Source organism: Bufo bufo, unplaced genomic scaffold (assembly GCF_905171765.1).
Source record: "Bufo bufo unplaced genomic scaffold, aBufBuf1.1, whole genome shotgun sequence".
Taxonomy (NCBI): Eukaryota; Metazoa; Chordata; class Amphibia; order Anura; family Bufonidae; genus Bufo; species Bufo bufo.
Window position 1 is genome coordinate 1 of NW_024400675.1, and position 18,902 is coordinate 18,902.

Here is an 18,902-nt window from a genome sequence, read left to right on the forward strand (position 1 = left end):
TGAGATAGATCAGACCTAACCCCGGCTAGGATATACTCATATGCACTGTAGCAGCTTTCGGGGTGGGTGGGGGTCACCACCAATCCCTGATGCCACATCTGCTCATGGTGCTAGGGTCAGTTAGTGGAGCGTTACCTGTGCCAGTCTTTGTAAACCAGGAGGAAGCTGAGCTCAGGTTGATGGTCTCAAACTGTACCACCTGATTGGGTTCCACACCTTTGCTGACCGCCACACACACCATTGGGTACTCCTGCTCTGGTATTACCAACATTTCAAAGACCTTCAATGGACTGGGAAGGGGAAAGTCAAAATGCTGGAAAACAAAAAGGTGAAGCCATTGAGCATTGAAATACGATGGTCCCAAACGTTCAGCCTACACTTAGGACTGATCCTGGATGTATGATCAATGGCAGTGCCAAGCAGCAGAATGAAGGGGCTGTGCCCGACACCCCCATCCATGCACATCTGGCTGGTTGTCCATTCAAGTGCACAGGTCAGAGCGGTGCTGGGCAGCATTACGAGCCGCAGCCAAGTCCGATACAGCAGAGGATGTGGAGCGCCGATGGGTTTACCTGCCCCTTTATTCTGCTGATTGGTTGGGTTCCCACCAATCATACTTTGATGATCCTAAAGTTGGACCCCAAAAAGGTGACGGATTATCAATTAGCTCACATTGAACAAACAGTAAATACTAAGCAAGATTAGCAATAACCAGAGGAGACATGCAGCCGGACAGCCCAAATTAAAATGACTGGAAAAACAGGTTACATGACATCTGTCACCCATTTCTTCCAGTCTTGTGAAATTCTGGATTATCAGGCAGTCAGAGGTTGCATCACAGGAAAGGTGGGTGGGTTTGTATAAAAAATATACACCCATAATTATGTGCCCCGGTTCACCAGTTGTCTTTTGTTGGACTAATTTTGGTAGGGACAAAACCAGTGCATACTGGGAACACCCCACAGGTCCCAGTCGGCTGCTGTAGATGTTCTGCATTCATGCAGCCATGTTACTATTCAGTGTATTTCAGCAGCAATCACTAACACACGGCAGCAGGTAATACAATCAGATACAAACCCGTATCAGCATAAACTTCTGCATGGGTTCATACCACTGCAGCAGCACTATGCCCGATGGCAGCGCCCCGCACAGATACTTGTGTCCTGTATATGGGTTTCTTACTGTATGGAGAGAAAACAAGAAGTCACTATTGTCTCCCCTCAAATGTAACGCCTGTAATCAGCTCATTATGGAGGGACCCTTCTAAAAAATATGCTCCGTACAAACCAGCAAAATTCATTAATATATGAGCCTTGGTTTACACTGCCATTTTAGAGGGAAAAGGAAGGAAACAAAAAAAAAATCCTCAACGAATGCATTAAATAATAAACTCTGATTGCCCAGGGGCAGTGGGACACTATTTCCCAGACTGGCTTTGCACAATGCCGCTCACAGGAGACTTTATTATACCGTCTGATGACAAGGTGCTGACATGCAGAATTAATGACTTTGCTGTTCGCTGCCCTATTGGGCATTAAATGAAGAGCGACTGGAGCCAAGGGGTTTTCATTAAATTTAGCCGTAGAAGGTGGATAAAGAGGAGAAACTGCCCCAGCAGCTGGACACACTCACCAATACAGCACTTGTGGCAGCTCTTTGTGTCCGGGATCTTTGCAGTCAGGGAAAACTTCCTAGAAAATGGAAATTGAACAATTAAGACCCTTTACTTAATCATTATGTTTGACCAGTCCACTAGATTTAACTCCTCACTTTACTACATATTGGATTGTATGACAACAGGAAGGGGAGTGAAAGAGAGAAAGAGAGAGAGAAAGAGAGAGAAAAAAAAAAAGAAAAAAAGAAAAAAAAAAAAAAAAAAAAAAAGAGAAAGAAAGAAAGAAAGAAAGAAAGAGAAAGAGAAAGAAAGAGAAAAAGAAAGAGAAAAAGAGAGAAAGAGAGAAAGAAAGAAAGAAAGAAAGAGAGAAAGAAAGAAAGAGAGAAAGAAAGAGAGAAAGAAAGAAAGAAAGAAAGAAAGAAAGAAAGATAAGAAAAGAAAGAAAGAAAGAAAGAAAGAAAGAAAGAAAGAAAGAACGAAAGAAAGAAAGAAAGAAAGAAAGAAAGAAAGAAAGAAAGAAAGAAAGAAAGAAAGCAGTTTTTATTACAAGGTTCTCTCGATACCTGGTAATATTCTATCTGGAAAGCGATGCGTTTGGATATGTGCAGCCAGTCCAGGCTTTTTGGCTGGTTCAAAGAGACCAATTAGATTGTGTGAATAAAGCTGTAAAGTTTTACCTAAAAAAAACAAAAAACAAAAACAAATACAACCCTCTATAAAAATGCTGTTTTGATAGGAAAGTGTGTCTAATTCCCCAAACAATGGTTTCTTTATATGTTCATTTTGCTCATGAAAGTTCAGCATTTGCCATTTCTAGGAAACATTACTATTGTCCAAGGTCCCGAGTGCTGGCAACCGCGGGTCATGTTCACTGGATAAACATTTTAAGGAATCTCTCTCTAGAAACTGCAGAATCCAAATTAAAAGAACCTTTCTGGGTGACGCCGACTTATTCGGACCCCCAGCGTCAGGAACAGCAGCCATAGTTCCAATGAGGTTTGTTATTCTTATCCCTCAATAGCATTTAATTAAACATCCTCCGTATTCACTTACCTTCTGCAGAATCATCCAGTGATGTACAGGATCATAGAAAAAAGGAAAACACAGAAAATAAGTCACATATATCCTAATCATATTAGAGACAGAACAAAACAGCTGATGACCCCCATTCTGGAGACAGGTGCAGGTTCTAGGTGCCTCTACACCCATACCTCTATATACTTTATTGGGGGCAAATGGAGTTCATAGAGGGAGATCTCCCCTCACCCCATCAAGCAGCTTTTACCCTAATCCACCCATATTATGACTGCAGTTCCCAACCTTCTGCAGTTCTACCGAATTGGGTTCTATGGACTTGCAGCCATAATACGGACACTTTAATGCACCCGCATAACAACCCTGCTGCAAAACCAGCTCTCACTATGGCCCGTCTGCAATCAACTGGCCACAAGGACACCATCAATAAACTAAATTAATTAAATTAACGGGAACCCGTCCCCTAGTAGTACTCGGCTCAGTAAATGTTCCTACAATGATAAATGTGTAAAAAGACTGAATGTCAGGCCTGGGATCTGGTGCATTATGGACGGTGGCAGCTGCAGGGCGTCTGAAGACCATCCAGGACAATAAATGCTGCTCATCACACCGCAGGGCGATCGTCGCAAGGAGCGGAGCCAAAGCGCAATGTTCTCAAGTCATTTATTAGCTTCTCCTGTCCTCATGGTAGTGTGTAAATGTCACATTCTGCATGTGAATGAGCACGCTGGAGCTCTGCCATCTGACTCCGACGTGCCCTTTGTTCCTGGCATATTCCAAGCCCTCCCCCTACAGTGACAATATAACCCTGGTACTGCCAGCCTCACCAGCTGCATTCAACACTAAGGTGATAAACCTACTGAGTTGCCATTTTGTCTGCTAGGAGAACTGCAGTAAGAAGAGAAAATAGTTATAGGAAGGATGGGTATTTTGCCTCCATTTGCCAGGCTGTGAAACCCCAAAACTACTGCTCCTTATCAGATATGGAGAGGCTACAGCCGACCATACACCTTATACATCTGTCAACCAAATGCCATCGCCTCCCCCACTGACGACCACTCAGCTTGGCCGAGCGTGCATGCATCCTGAATGGGGAGAGGGCAGAAAGCCTCTGATAAACAGCCCTGTCCTCTTCAGCCACCTCTTGCAGTGAGAAGAAAAAGGATAAAGAAGCTGGAATACAACATGCCTGATCCTCTTCTCCCCTGACATCTGCCTGGGAGGATGTCCAGAAGAGCGTATGCTCCCAGTCTCACCACTAGCTCACATTTCTCTAGATATGGGAACCTCTAGAAAACGTGCACAGACAGACGCAGCAGAGCTACGTTTGCAAGGATAAGAGAGCGGAGTTAGCCACTCCACATAAATCACTAGATCGTGATAGGTCTTCCGTAGGATTACTGGGTTGTGCAGGAATAGTGCCCTGGCTGATCTGCATGAAGGGGGCCACCGCACGCAGAGCAGGATAGTGCCGAACAACATTCAGGAGTCCTTTAATTAAAACAGGATCTGTACAGAATACCTGCTGGGTGTCAGATGACTGACGAAGCCACCGTGCAGTGGTGTCCTTCCAGCTCTGCTGCATCTGCATGCTTGAATATTAGCCGTCCCTTACAAGTGTTGCCCTTTAGATGCACAATCAGTTTTGCCACCAACACAAGGGGCGCTGCGGTCTCTTTTACTTATGTGCAGGCAAAAGGAAGCAGCAAACACCCCCCCAAAAGGCTGCAATAGCTATCCACTGCGGCTGATAAATATACATGGTCAAAAACTGAAGTATACAATGGAAAATCATGGTGGAAAATCTAAAGCAACATCTGCAGGACCTACCCGACAATGACATGAGGGTGTTATTGATCACATACAGCCACGTGCACTTCCGAGGAAATAGCTGAAAAATAAAAGGGATAGGTTGAGGGTCTCATAACACCGGCGGACCCCAATACCATCAGTACATCAGGGATCGTACCTGCTCCATCGTGGCTTCATGTAGTTCATTAAGATTTAGAGTGTAGATCCCATCCTCGGTGCAAAGATCAGGTACTGGTCTGATGAGAGGAAAGGTCTTCAATTATTAGACTGCCGTAAAGAACACCTGATACGGTCTAAAACTGTGTGCGGGGGGGTCCCAGAGACCTGGGCTCAGGGGCCAAATCAGAGCAGGCGTATATATATATATACGAGGCACATAAGGCTGTGCACAGATTTGGATGATTTGTTCATTTGCTTCCTAAATTCGGCACCTTTCTAATTAACCTTCATTAAAAAGGTCATATTATTTTGTTCCTGCAAAGTCTGTGTAACGGCTTCACCGAGCTGCCGACGAATGTGACACAAATCACCAGAGCTCTGCTCCTGTTTCCGTCGGCTTTCTCTGCTCTTCCCCCCCTCCTCGCAGTGTTAGGGCGGATTCACCGACCCTCCGGGAAACGCGTTCCGTGTGTCAGCCCTGACCTGAACTGGCTGGCATCAGTGATTTAAGGTGCAGTCAGTTCCTCTATTGTACGGTGCTCACATGATGGTCGTCATCATTAGTACTGAACACTATTGTTTGCCCATAGATGGCTGCATTACAGTTCTCTGGAAGCTGGAGAGCCTCTACTGCCATCTTGCATAGTGAGGAGACATGCAGGACCAGCAGCAGGTGTCATGGTTTGGGGCACTTTAGCTACCATGCCTGTTCTTGTCCAGGATTCACGGACGGAGCTGAATATCCAGATCTCTCCCTCATCGAGAATGTCTGGGACTGGATGGGGCGACGGATCTCCCACGTACAGCAGACAAACCACCACCTTGTCTGAAACTACGGCTCCAAAATGGAAGAGCTTGGAATGACCAAAGGAAGATATCCAGCCTCTGTATGACCGCCGCCACAGGAGGACATCCAGCCTCTGTATGACCGCCGCCACAGGAGGACATCCAGCCTCTGTATGACCGCCGCCACAGGAGGACATCCAGCCTCTGTATGACCGCCGCCACAGGAGGACATCCAGCCTCTGTATGACCGCCGCCACAGGAGGACATCCAGCCTCTGTATGACCGCCGCCACAGGAGGACATCCAGCCTCTGTATTACCGCCGCCACAGGAGGACATCCAGCATCTGTATTACCGCCGCCACAGGAGGATATTAAGCATCTGTATTACCGCCGCCACAGGAGGATATCCAGCATCTGTATGACCGCCGCCACAGGAGGACATCCAGCATCTGTATGACCGCCGCCACAGGAGGACATCCAGCATCTGTATGACCGCCGCCACAGGAGGATATCCAGCCTCTGTATGACCGCCGCCACAGGAGGATATCCAGCCTCTGTATGACCGCCGCCACAGGAGGATATCCAGCCTCTGTATGACCGCCGCCACAGGAGGATATCCAGCCTCTGTATGACCGCCGCCACAGGAGGATATCCAGCCTCTGTATGACCGCCGCCACAGGAGGATATCCAGCCTCTGTATGACCGCCGCCACAGGAGGATATCCAGCCTCTGTATGACCGCTGCCACAGGAGGATATCCAGCCTCTGTATGACCGCTGCCACAGGAGGACATCCAGCCTCTGTATGACCGCTGCCACAGGAGGATATCCAGCCTCTGTATGACCGCCGCCACAGGAGGACATCCAGCCTCTGTATGACCGCCGCCACAGGAGGATATCCAGCATCTGTATGACCGCCGCCACAGGAGGACATCCAGCCTCTGTATGACCGCTGCCACAGGAGGACATCCAGCCTCTGTATGACCGCTGCCACAGGAGGATATCCAGCATCTGTATGACCGCCGCCACAGGAGGATATCCAGCATCTGAAGAGAAGCTGCCCAGTATTAATGTGACTTCCACATATACCCTGCTGAAGAACCCAAAAATGGTCACCACCTCTCATGAGCAGTGACCGAGCACCATATCGGTCTCAGCTCAATCACATTATGTTTTCCAGGTGTTTTCACAGTTTTCAGTGCAATGTGTGAACTCATTGACTTTACAGGGGAAAATACAAGGAAACTACATGTAAAAAGTTATGTGGGTGATTTAATGCGGGCAGTTCTAGAAGTAGCTCCTTACAGAACGCCTGTGCTCCGTACCTTTCGTGTCCGGGTGTATCCAGGATGTTGCACAATTTATCTTTAAAGGACAACCATCAAAGACTTTGGAGAAACAGGCTCCCATCTAAAAAAAAAGACAAAACAGATGAACAAAATGAAAACCTGTCTGGGACCAAAGAGACGCCTCAAACAGCAGCTGTCAGTCCGGAGGAGCAGACACGTCCACGTATTCCCACAGACGGTCCAAAGGCATCACTGGGTGGAAACGCTACATATTCCAGCTGTGGGACCCTCCTCTCCTCACCACTCAGTCATAGGGGGGCACTACTAATGGCCAGGGGGTGTCAAACATTACAAGAACTTCCAGAAAATCATGACTGGGGAGGGTGCATTTTTCTAGTAGGTGGCCCAAGTACCAGCACTTACCAGCACTTTGGGAGTGGGTGGTAATCCATTTATCGTAGGTTTCTAGAAGAGAAAACGGGGAATGAGAATTTCAGAAGCATCAAATGCAAAAACATAGATTTAGTGGGGACTACGCTTTGCATGTTCTCCGCAAAGTTACATTTTTTTTTTACAAAATCCTGACCACTAGGGGTCAGCTGTGTGACAGGGATTACTGCCGACTGTACACAGCGACATCTGACAAGCCTCCTCCGTGTGGATGTGAGCTTCGGCCGATCGAGTGTAAAGTACAAAGCCTGGAAATACCGAACACCTACTGGAAAATCCTTCTTGTCCTTCTTTTGCTGAAGTTGGGGTTTTGAGCCGTCTCCGGTTGGACTTCCTAATCTCATAGGACTGTCTCCATTCCCTGCAAGGAGAGGGGTTGTCCGATTAGAACGCTGAATATAAGCATCAAATTAAAGGGGTTCTCCAGTTTCAAAAACATCTGTGAACGTTGGCTCTGTTCACACCTGCGGGTATCTCTGCCATTACTGTATTTCAGTGATACATGGGGATTTATTTTTGTGCCATTTTTATATATATATTTTTTATATAAGTCCGATATTCACATTTATTAAAGCACAAAGTGCAACAAAAATATATATTTTAATTATGCCTCCTTTTTCCTTTACAGTCATTTGGATATAGGGGACATAGTTTACAGTGGACGGGCGCAGGGCTAGAAGCTGTGGTGCGGGCTTGTGCTAGCGTTTCTCTTTTATTACTATTATATTTTTTCCCGCTGATTTTTCCTGTACTGGAGTTGACATATTAGCCCCAGTTACAGGAGGAATACAGCCTAGCGACATGCGCCCCAACATCTCAGATGATTGAAACTGGACGACCCCTTCTCCTCCCCAAAAATGTGACCGACATAAGCGGAAAAATGGGTGATCTCTGGTATCTGCATGACAATGGCAGATAAAGCATGCACATAATGGTGAGTACCAGAGGGCGGACAGAACAGGTTAGTAAGGAAAACCGCCTAATATCAGCCCGTATGCATCTGTAGAATACACCTGGAGGGTCACAAAGCAGTCAGCAAGGAGTGGTGTGGGAGAAGACCCCTTCTGTGAGATGGCTGATGGGGGGGGATGCACAGCACTGAAATGGGGTTCATTGCAAATAGGTGAAATGTACATTGTGACCCTCTCATATCTCGTGTGTTATAATGGAAGGTGAAACCTGAGGGTGAGTAGTATGAGATGGAGGGCATGCCTGCACTTCCATGTGGTGAACCTGCTCCTCCCTATTCCCTTCCTTGAAGCTACAGAAGGTTGGAGGAGGTCTGGTGCAGCCAAGCGGGTAAGGCTCTTTCCACGTTGCATTTTGCTCTATATGGATGACTCCGTCGTATACAAAAAAATAAATAATGTGCCGCGCGGTTTTTAACTGGATGCCTCTTGTGGCATAGTGCCGCCTGCTGCCACTGTTCCATACAGTAAAAGATATACTGACAGATACTAAGGCCAAGAGCGTCATTGGACGCTGTATGGACATCATAGGAGGTGGTCCCACAATCACCCTCATGTACTACATGGATGAATGGCTATGCAAGCTCAGCAGCAGCTTCAAAGGGAATGGTTTTTGCTTTTGAGACAAGCCATTTAAGAAACTGCAGAAGGCCGTCTGTGGTATTGCAGCTTAGGCCCTTTTACCTGAAAGGGCTGCACTGAAATTTTGCCAGGGCCACGACTAAGGGGCTAGGGTAGGGAAGGGGGGTAATGGAGAATTCCTGAGGAGATGTGTTCATGAAATTGTGAGGAGCCACAAATGCAGAGTAGAGTCGTCTGTGCTCTGCTGCCATCTTCTCAGAGACCCCCGTCCTCCCGGGTGTAAATCCTGACTCCCATATCAGCACAAATATACTCATCCTTCAACTATCTGATCACACATGACCCAAAACAAGGGGAAACGAAGCAGTAAGATGCCTGCAGGAGAACATAGTTCCCGTCCATGTGTACGGACCTCTCCTGCCACAATCGGAAACGAAGCAGTAAGATGCCTGCGGGAGAACGTGGTGCCCACTGGTTGCACCAGGTGCCGGGTTCATGTGTACGGACCGCTGCTGCCACCACATGGAGTGCGACGTGGAGGAAATGCAGAATGAGGGCGAGGAGAGCGATATTAAGCATGTAGTTCTACTCATTATCGGTTGTGCTCATTGCAGCCAGCCGTGTAATGATGTGTTAACCCTTTGTTTGCAGGGCTGCAGTGGAGTTTCCATCCTCCCTGCCTCTGCTTTGTGTTATTTACCCAACTGATAGAATTTACAGCGGTACAATCCAGGGGAGCGGACGCTGCTAGTGAGGGACATGATTATGAGGGGGAGCCGTATGGCGACCACAACCTGGGGAGCTTTGCCTCCGGTAGGCTCGGTTTATCTGGCTGATGTTTGATCGTGTTGGACCCTCTCGTCCTCGGCCATGCTTTCATCCGGGCAGCTGTTCATTCTCTGTGGCTGTTGGCATAAAAGACCTGATTAGTGCATTGCCAGATAAGCCAGATGATAGCGATATCTCTGCGGGGAAGGAGAAGGAAGAAATGGGGGGAAAAAAGTGGAAGAAAGGGAGAAAGAAAATTTAAAAGGGGTCGACCCATCTTAAAAATTATGGCACATCTCTAGGATATGCCATAAATGTCAGATAGGCTCCAGTCCCACCTCTGAGACCCGCTTCTATCCCCCTCCCCCATTCACTGCTATGGGAGTTCTAATAATAGCCAAGTCAGTGAGCCAATATCCGGCAATCACACACCTGACGTCTGTGGCATATACTAGTGGTGAGACAAATATGTGGAAGTTTAAAGTGAAGAAAGTAAACAAAAGGAATGGAAGGAGGAAATAAGGTAGCGGAGTGGAATGGAACAGGAAAAAAAAGGAAAGAAAGGAGGAAGAAAAAGGAAAGAAAAAAGTTAAAGGAAATAAGAAAGGAAGATAGAAAAGAAAGTAGGACAGAAAATTAAAAGAGCAAAAAGGAACAGAAAGAAACAAAGAAAGAAACAAAGAAAAAGAAAAGAAAGAAACAAACAAACAAAGGGAATGGAAAAAAAAAAAAGAAAAAGGAAAGAGCCATGAAAAGGTTAAAAAAATGTAAGTAAAGGAGGATGGAAGCAGGAAAAATCGAGAGGGAAGACGACAACCCAGGCCTTTACACCGCTCTCCATTAGTCCAGAGCGGTTATGCATAGAAGTCTTGTCTATATAGATTTCTATTTCACCCACAGATGAATAATCTCATTACTGTACCTTGGGGGGCAGCGGGGGAGGAACAGCTCGTTTCATGGTGGAACTGCAATAAAAGAGTGAAAATGGGTTATGCATCTGAATAAACTGGACATGCAGAATCTAAGGAAAGGATAACGATGAAAAGCCATAAAAAGGAAGCTGTGGATAAAGAATTAGAAATATTCTTACTCGTGGTTTGCTCCATTTGCAAAAGGATTCCAGTTGATGCCCTGCAAAAATATACATGAATGAATAATTTAATGAAATGTAATACAATTATTATATATATATATACACACACCACACACACAGCACTTGTCAGCAGTTTATCTGCCCTCAGATAGGGACATAAAGCTGGTGACAGATTCTCTTTAATTACTCCAACTAGTGAAAAATATATAGAACAATTCCAAGATCTGCCAGCAGGTGTCGCCAGCAGCGCAGTGATCTGCAGAGTGAGAAGAGGTTGGAGGCAGGGAACACGTGTATAGAAAGCGCTGACCTACAAATGCCGGAGAGGAATGGAATATCAGGAAGTATAAGGACTCACCACTTCATTGGCCTCGGTCTCCTTCCTGAGCGGAGGCTCAAACTGCAGCTTGTCAACTGGAACAGAAAGGACACTATGGACCAGTCACAATAAAATCACATGAAATCACAGAGCGGAGATACAAATCTTATCATATTAAAGAGGACCTCTGACCGCTCCTGACTTGCCTGTTTTAACAGCTTCATGCATTCCCCATGTGCTAACAATTCTGGAGCCTCTATTCTTATGGCTCTATGTTGTGTCATTCCTCTGTTATTTCTACTTGAAGTTATGAATGAATTGCTAGCAGTCTGCAGAAAAGGGTACAGAGGGGAGGTAACCAGTCAGGGGTGTGTCTTGTACAATATGAAAATGGCAGCACTGATTGGATAGAGTCAGACTGTGCAGGGACACACCCCCAACTGGTAACACCCCTCTGTACCCTTACTGCAGACTGCTAGCAATTAATTCATACTTCAAGTAGAAATAACAGAGGAATGGGACAACATAGAGCCATAAGATAGAGGCTCCAGAATGGTTAGCACAATGGGGAATGCATGAAGCTATTAATACAGGCCTGTCAGGAGCGGTTAGAGGTCCTCTTTAAACCCACAAGCAGCTGCTGAAAAGTCTAAATCCCCACTTTTTGGGGAAGATCGATGCAGGGTAATGACCCATCGCCGACACCAGGTACAACGGAAGCTCCTTCTTCTCTATAGCAGGTGTTGGAATAGCCGGCAAATCGATGGAGAGGACACAAGGACAGGCACAGATTTTCATTACTAATATATTATTCTAAAGAGGAAACAGATATTTTCACTTCACTTTCATGGCCGTTACAGTCACCCCTGACTAATACCAACTCTATTTAGGGAATTGCAATGGTGAGATATATACGGACACCGCAGGATCCGTTTCATCCTTTTGGGCCTGAAGGCAGCAGGGGGCGGGAGAGCTTTACAATGGGGTAACTTGCAGAAATCAGATCAGTGTGATAACCAGATAATTTAGGGTATATAATAGATGTAAGGTTAATGGGCGCTACTGCCTGCGCTAAGGGTGACGGCACTAGGGTACAGGTTTACACACAGATTTCCATGCGTTTCTACACCGAAAACTGTATGTGTTATTTTGGTGCAGATTTCATGCCGTTTTGAAGCCCTGCATCACAAAAGAACAACGGACAGAGCGATCAGCCGTGGAATTCAGAATCCACACGGCAGGTCAATTTCTGCATGGAACGAAAAGCAAAATGTACATGCGATTTGTGAAATCTCAAACACCTTGCTAGTACTGTAGTATGCTGCAGTTTTTCTACACAAGAATCCGCGCAGAAAAACCGCAGGCAACCAAAACGGCTCTCCCAACCGAGGGTCCGCATTGTGTGTGCGAGGGACCTGGCACCAATTTATTATCACCTGTCCAAACACTATAAAGGGGGTCCTAAGCTCCCTGTTCCTTCTCACTGCAGAGTTAGACTGTGGTCGAGCATGCTCTAGCGGACTGACAGACATACTTTTCCATCTCCATCAGACCCACGGACACTGAACGGAGGAGCAGCTATGCACGTGCTCGACCACTAACTCCTCCTCACTGCAGGGGCGCTTGGGACCCCTTCGTAGTGATCAGTGGGGGGCCCCAGCGATCAAGCATTTATCACCAATCCAACTATTGCAAAGCGACTCCCAGCTGAGATGCTGGGTGTTGTAGTTTTGCAATAGCTGTGGACATTTAACTTTAGGGTTCACAAATTATTTAGTACAATTTATTTTTAAAAAAAGTTGAAATTTTATAAGAACAAAGAGAAAAACAAAAAACAAAAGAAAAAACACAGCCTGGCCGCTCACAGTTCAGCTCGGACACCGTCCCTCTCCGCTCTCTTGTTTGTAGACTTGATGGTATGGCGCCCAGCGGGTATCGGCCTGAAAGATACTGCAAATCATTACTCGTCCGCACAACAGACGTCTCACAAAACTGAATTGATCAGCGATGCCCGGTTACCCACCTCAAGGTCATCATCATCAGGCTCGATATAATGGTGGTGGTGGTCCGGATTGTTGACCCTATCCAAGAGTTCTAACGCCAGTAATCTGGAGAGACCTCCTTGAGCCACGAAAGTATGCTGAAACGTAAGAAGATTATCCATGACGGCACCAGGACGCACACAGAAATCACAGGTTTTGGTCCAAAATTATTTGGAGTAACTTTTGTAGCATATCTACCCAGGAGCGACAAGATTTTCAGACTTGATAAATGATCAATTCAGCCTGCATGCAGCCTCCACAAGGGGGCGCCAACAACAGACAGGACTGAACTCAATTAGGGCTGTGCAAACCTACACGCAATAAGCCCCCCCTAGTGGTAGCTGCAGGTAGACAGTGTATGGAAGCCGCTCTGTGAGGCACCCAAGTGTCATGCTAAATTACTTGCAGAACATAATGGGTGCGTCTAAGAAAAAGTAAAATACAGATCTGTGGTGATGGCAGCCACTGAAATGAAAGTGATCTGCAAAACCGATGCCACAGGGCCTTACAAGAGCACGCCATCGGTGGGGAGGCCATCGGTCCACCCCCCTCCCCGATATCATGAATTCAGCTCTGCAGCCGCTTTGTCTTTTGCACCCGTCCGGGGGGGGGGGGGGGGGGGGGGGGGGGCTTAATTCACGCGACCGTTAATAAGTATACAGGGCTCCGAGCTGGCACTTACCGTCAGCAGTCGCTCCGCAGTCGGCCGTTTCTTTGGGTCTTGGTGAGAGAAACTTTGATGAAGTTGTGAAACACCGGAGTCCTGCACAGGACAGAAACACAAGGAAATCCTCAATCCTAGGTCCTCCCTCAATGGGGCAGATGTCGCACTACTCTGCTGCGCATTCCTACGCTCCACAGTGTGAATGGAGGCCTATGGATAAGATGAAGGCACATGCCAGCCCCATGTGATACCATACACTGGGTGCAGTGTACGATTACTGAATCCCCCCGTTAGTCCACCTGAACCCCATGGAATGGAGACCTGTAACCTCTACGGCTGGTCGGGCACACGGGGCACTTACCATTTCAGCTTCTCTTTTAGCTTTGGAGGCTGGAAGTTGCTCTTGACATTAGGAACAAAGCTCTAAAAAGTGAAATAAAACATGGAAATAATAAATATCTATTCACTTCCTTGCAATGGATCGCTCAGTGCAGGTTATCGGGGTCGCAAACCCCCTTTATTAGGGGGACACTGAGGCAATGGGGGTCCCTCCAATCACATGCAGCTTTCTTCCCAAGACTAATGAGCATTTATGTTACGGTTGTCTGGGTGTCAGCAGAGAAGCCCCTCAGTATCAATTGGACGATCCTTTTGAAGAGCACTGGTCAGCAGGATCAACCCCATAAAACCAACCGTGCAGCTTGGTGTGGTCTACCCTGCCGATTAAAATACCTGTCTTGAGGTAATCTGTTGAGAAATAGACTTATTCTTTATGCAAATTAAGATGTTCGTGCACCAAGGGGCTTTGGTGCACCGAACCCCTAATTTGCATTAATAATAAATCTCTAAGTCAGGAAAGCCGCAACTGATTTCCTCAAGACGGGTATCATTTTTAAATCAGCAGGATCAACCCCAACAGGCTGACTGCAGCGTTGTATAGGGTTTGATCCTGCTAATATGTGCTCTTTAACCAAGAGCAATGATCTTACATGAAGTTATAACCACAAACCTCATCGGATGCAGGTCAAACAATGGCGGCTGCAGCTCTGCCAGTTCTATTGAGGTGATGCCGACGGCCCAGATATCGCACAGCTGGTTGTAGCCTCCATTTTTTTCCCACCGCCGCCACCTCTGGCGCCATCCTGGAACAGAGTGGACAGGGTTATATCCTTGCTTCAGGCAGGGGCCCGTATATATAAGTATACAACACGTCATCTCATTACCAGTATGGCGTCCCAATGAACGACTTCCTCTTGGCGATGGTCGCAGTTATCTTTGCTGCCACCCGAAGTCCGCTGCAAGAGAAAAATCGGGGAGAGTAAAATCCCGAAGACAAAGATGACCCGGCCCCGTATAGAACACAAGAAACGAGACTGTACCTAGTTTGACATCTCCATTGTCTGTGAGGAGTATGTTGGCGCCCTGCAAGAGACGGACATCCTGGGCATTAGAGGAATGGGCACCTATAGGGGCGTGACTCCATGACATCACACCGACACCCTCCTTACCTTGATATCTCTGTGCATTTTGCCCTTGCTGTGCAGATACGCCAGACCCTGCATGAAGACGGTGGAAAGGAAAACGCAGACATGAGGAGAGGAATTCCCCCGCAGGTGGAACGCTGCGCATTACTTAGAGCGTTTGACGCAACTTTTTGGCTGCAGTAAAAATCACGCCCCCTAGATTTCCGAAATTGGGGATGCAAAACAGCCTTCTGAACTTTGCAACAAGATCCTCCTAGGTCAAGCAAGGAACCAATGCGGCTCATTTCACGGTCATGCCGAGCAGGTCAGAGCGATTATGCAAATGAGATGGCAAGGGCTCCGCCTCTCAGGTAAACGGTGCCCGATGCCACCCCCCCCCTGTTGGCCTTGATTGACAGCCCCATCATTCTACTACAGTAGAGCGAGTACTGCGCCTGAGCCAGACCGAGACCACATGGCACATACGCGAGATTTCAGCGCCACTGCAGAACGGTGGGGCTGTCAACTAGCATTAGCGCACTTGCAGGGCTGGGGACGGTCTCTGGGGCGATGCCAGCTCATTTGCTTAATCAAAATGACACCTGTCTTGTGTGAATCGGTTGCGGCAGAAGGAAAAAAAAAAAAAAAAAAAAAACGTATTCTTTATGCAAATGAGCGCTTCAGTGCACCAATGGGAAAATTAAAGTGCACTGAGAGGCTAGGGCCCCGCCCCTCAGTGCAATGAAGCTCTCATTAAAAAAATTTTGCACAACCGATTAATCACAAACAGGAATTCTTTTAAAATCGACCCCATCAGGCTGTATGCCTGGAATAATAGGGTTGATCCTGCTGGCAGGCAATGGCTGAAGTACCTTTAGTAATAAAGCATCATCGGGCAAGCAGAGGTGCCAAATGTATAAAGCCCCGATCCACTGGACCAAGGTTCCTAACTGGCACAGGGCGGCATTATGTACGGCACAATGGGGAAGATTTATCACAACTAGTGCCAGGGAAAAATGGAGAAGTTGCTCACAGCAATACGTGGTCAGACACGGCACACGGCGCACACGCCATGTAATAAACACAGGCAATCGTTCAATGGGTCGGTGTTAGGAAAGAACTAAAAAACCCACATCCTCATTCTACTCAGGATTTTAGGATGATCATCCGTCGTGGAGGAGCGAGCCGTAAGGATCTGAGATATCCTGGCTCTCTGTGCTTATGGTCTCCGCTCAGCAGACTCCTGCGCTGTGGAGTCATCCATTCTGTTTGCATTTTTAAGAGACGGTCGTCAGAGAAGGACGCGTCCTGCGGAGGAGGGCCGCAGAGGGCGACCAAGTCCGCGACCTTCTCTACGAGTAATGGCCTCACGTCTTTACCTGTAAGGTTTCCCGGCACATGTAGGAAATCTGGTTTTCGGAGAGCGGTCCGGTGACTGCAAGAAGAGAAAGCACAGATCAGCTCACGGTCACACGTAGAACTAGGGATAAGGTCTGACAAACCGCCATCATATCCCGACAGGGAGCGGTTAACCTCTTCAATACCAGGGACTTCTCCCTCCTAAAATACAATGATTACCCTGACCCCCCCAAAAGGCAGACTGTGACTTCCCTACATACACAACAGATAACAATTACCCCCAAAATCCAGTGGGACTGTAGGAGAACTGAGGGGTGTTATTATGACCGGGGAATATTACAACGCCATTACTTCCGCTTGTGAAACCGTTGACCGCTTAAGGACTAGGCAGTGTTTCCCAACCAGCAGGCCTCAGCTGTTGCAAAACTACAACTCCCAGCAGCATGCCCGGACAGCCTTTGGCTGTGCAGGCATGCTGGGAGTTGTAGTTTTGCAACACCTGGAGGCACGCTGGTTGGGAAACACTGGACTAGAGAACAAGTGTAAGTTAGGCCTCTGTTCACATCGGCACTGCAGCCTCCATCACACCATGACGGAAACGCAGGAACCGGACGCCACTGGTGTCCATCACAAGACAGAACCTTCTTGCAGTCCTTTTAGTTTCTCTGATCCGATGATCCAGCAGAAATACGGAAACGCTGCTGCAGATGTGAACAGAGAGACGATGACAGAGACGGTCTCCTCGTGCTATAGGACTGTGCCTTACCGTGATATATGTCCTGGAGGGACCCTCCACCGCAATACTCCATGCAGATCCACAGCTTCTCCCCGGCTTCAAGATACAGAAAGGAAAACGCGTTAATGGAGGTTTCCAGCAGAAGACTGGTGAACTGTAACATGAGGGCGACGGGCGTACTAATCATTAACCCATATGGGAAGCAGATCCGTTACACACAACATGTGCTCGGGTGTAAGGACATCACAACGTAAGAGGTCAGCTGCTGGAAAAACGTACACCGATCAGCCATAACATTACAACCACGTGATACCACCAGGTCCTCTTCAGGCGTGGACTCCACCAGACCTCTGAGGTGCCCTGGGGTATCTCGCAGCAGATCCTGTAAGCGGTTCAGTGCGGCCTCCGCAGAAAACGATCGCTCACTTATTTTCTTTCCGTGAAGAAATCGGACTTCAGCAAAGTGTATGAGAGGACGCTGACCTCATGTCCCTCGTGGATTTCAAATTAAATAGCGTGTCATTGAGGTTTGTGGTTTTAGCTGTGGATGTCACCCTTTCAAAGGATGGCCGAGATCTGCGGCAAAAGGCATCAACTCCGCACCAAAAAAACGCTGTCAGACATTGCAGATTGTGGAACCGATAGGCTGCAGAAACGCACGGAAATCTGCATCCCGCGTGCAGGTGACCTCAGTGCACCCGGTTGCCATCTCTTCGCACCACTCCCGGCCGTCCACATGATGTAACGCGGATTCCTCAGACCAGGCCGCCTTCTTCCACGGCTCCAGTTCGGATGTCCTCTGCAGTCACTTTCGGTAGTGGACAGAGCACAGCGTGGGCGGCTCTGACCGCTCTGCGGCTGCACATCCCCCCACACACACGAGCTGCAACGCCCTCAGTGTCACCTTTCTATCATCGCCAGCAGTAACGTTGTCTGCTGTACGGTAAGTCTTCTGTGGCATCGGACCTGACCGGCTAGCCATGGGACCCAGTCACTGGTACTGACCCCTACATACTGGGAACAACCCACAGGACCGGCCGTTCTGCGGATGTTCTGACCAGTCTAACACGTCACAGCTTGACCCTTGGCAGTCATTCGTATCCTTACGCTTCCAACACATCAAACCGACTGTTCTTTTGCTTTCTAACATCTCCCCCCAATGGACGTCATTGTCACCAGATAACCAGTGTTAGTCACCATTCACCGTCCGTGGGTTTTAAATGTTATGGCTGACCAGGGCGACCTTCCGGATTAGAAACAGTCACAACCCTTCCCACTCCCATCCGTTGTAATATAGTGTTATATCTACTGCGGGGCCTGAGGGGGCGGAGCATGGGCACAGGGGCTCTTTAAATCATGCTCCGCCCCTCCAGGCCCTGCCTGAAGCCAGACATGGCGGGACATAGGTGTATGGAGGAATAATGGCATCTAGCCCCGTACCAGAGATAGCTGCCGAAGTACGCCACGATGTTGATGTGTTTTGCATTCCTTCACCATGTAGATTTCTTGCTGAATTAGAGAGAAGTCATCGCCTGCAAATCAAGAGGAAACGGAAAGTCAGCGGCGTAGAATACATACGGTAACAGCACCACAGAGCGCCATGCAAAACCTTTCCCAAAGTGTGAAAGTGGAGCTGCCCTTTAAAAATACACACGACTGAAGAAACGCCCTGGAAGTTTGTCCTAAGGTCACCGCTAAACCGCTGTGTATTCTGGGAAAACTGCAGCAACAGAAAACACGCATGTGAATAAAGCGTACAGAAGG

The 18,902-nt window shown here is 47.7% G+C and overlaps 1 protein-coding gene across 1 annotated transcript; it reads right to left on the bottom strand.

Annotated features, from left to right (window-relative positions):
- Positions 1 to 110: 110 nt before the first annotated feature.
- On the bottom strand, positions 111 to 18,675 carry LOC120984441 (mitogen-activated protein kinase kinase kinase kinase 5-like). Its single transcript, XM_040413365.1, is given in 34 exon segments — positions 111 to 313; positions 1,078 to 1,181; positions 1,633 to 1,691; positions 2,179 to 2,292; positions 2,936 to 2,938; positions 4,481 to 4,541; positions 4,620 to 4,681; positions 4,684 to 4,698; positions 6,731 to 6,815; positions 7,118 to 7,159; positions 7,414 to 7,505; positions 9,395 to 9,452; positions 9,454 to 9,525; positions 9,527 to 9,547; positions 9,549 to 9,599; positions 10,385 to 10,427; positions 10,553 to 10,593; positions 10,914 to 10,969; positions 12,740 to 12,758; positions 12,760 to 12,813; positions 12,898 to 13,014; positions 13,599 to 13,636; positions 13,639 to 13,679; positions 13,942 to 13,987; positions 13,990 to 14,003; positions 14,590 to 14,696; positions 14,698 to 14,722; positions 14,804 to 14,864; positions 14,867 to 14,875; positions 14,960 to 15,002; positions 15,089 to 15,136; positions 16,423 to 16,478; positions 17,169 to 17,234; positions 18,579 to 18,675. Coding segments are annotated over 32 exon segments (1,620 nt in total). The 5' UTR covers positions 18,625 to 18,675; the 3' UTR covers positions 111 to 313; positions 1,078 to 1,181; positions 1,633 to 1,677.
- Positions 18,676 to 18,902: the final 227 nt, after the last annotated feature.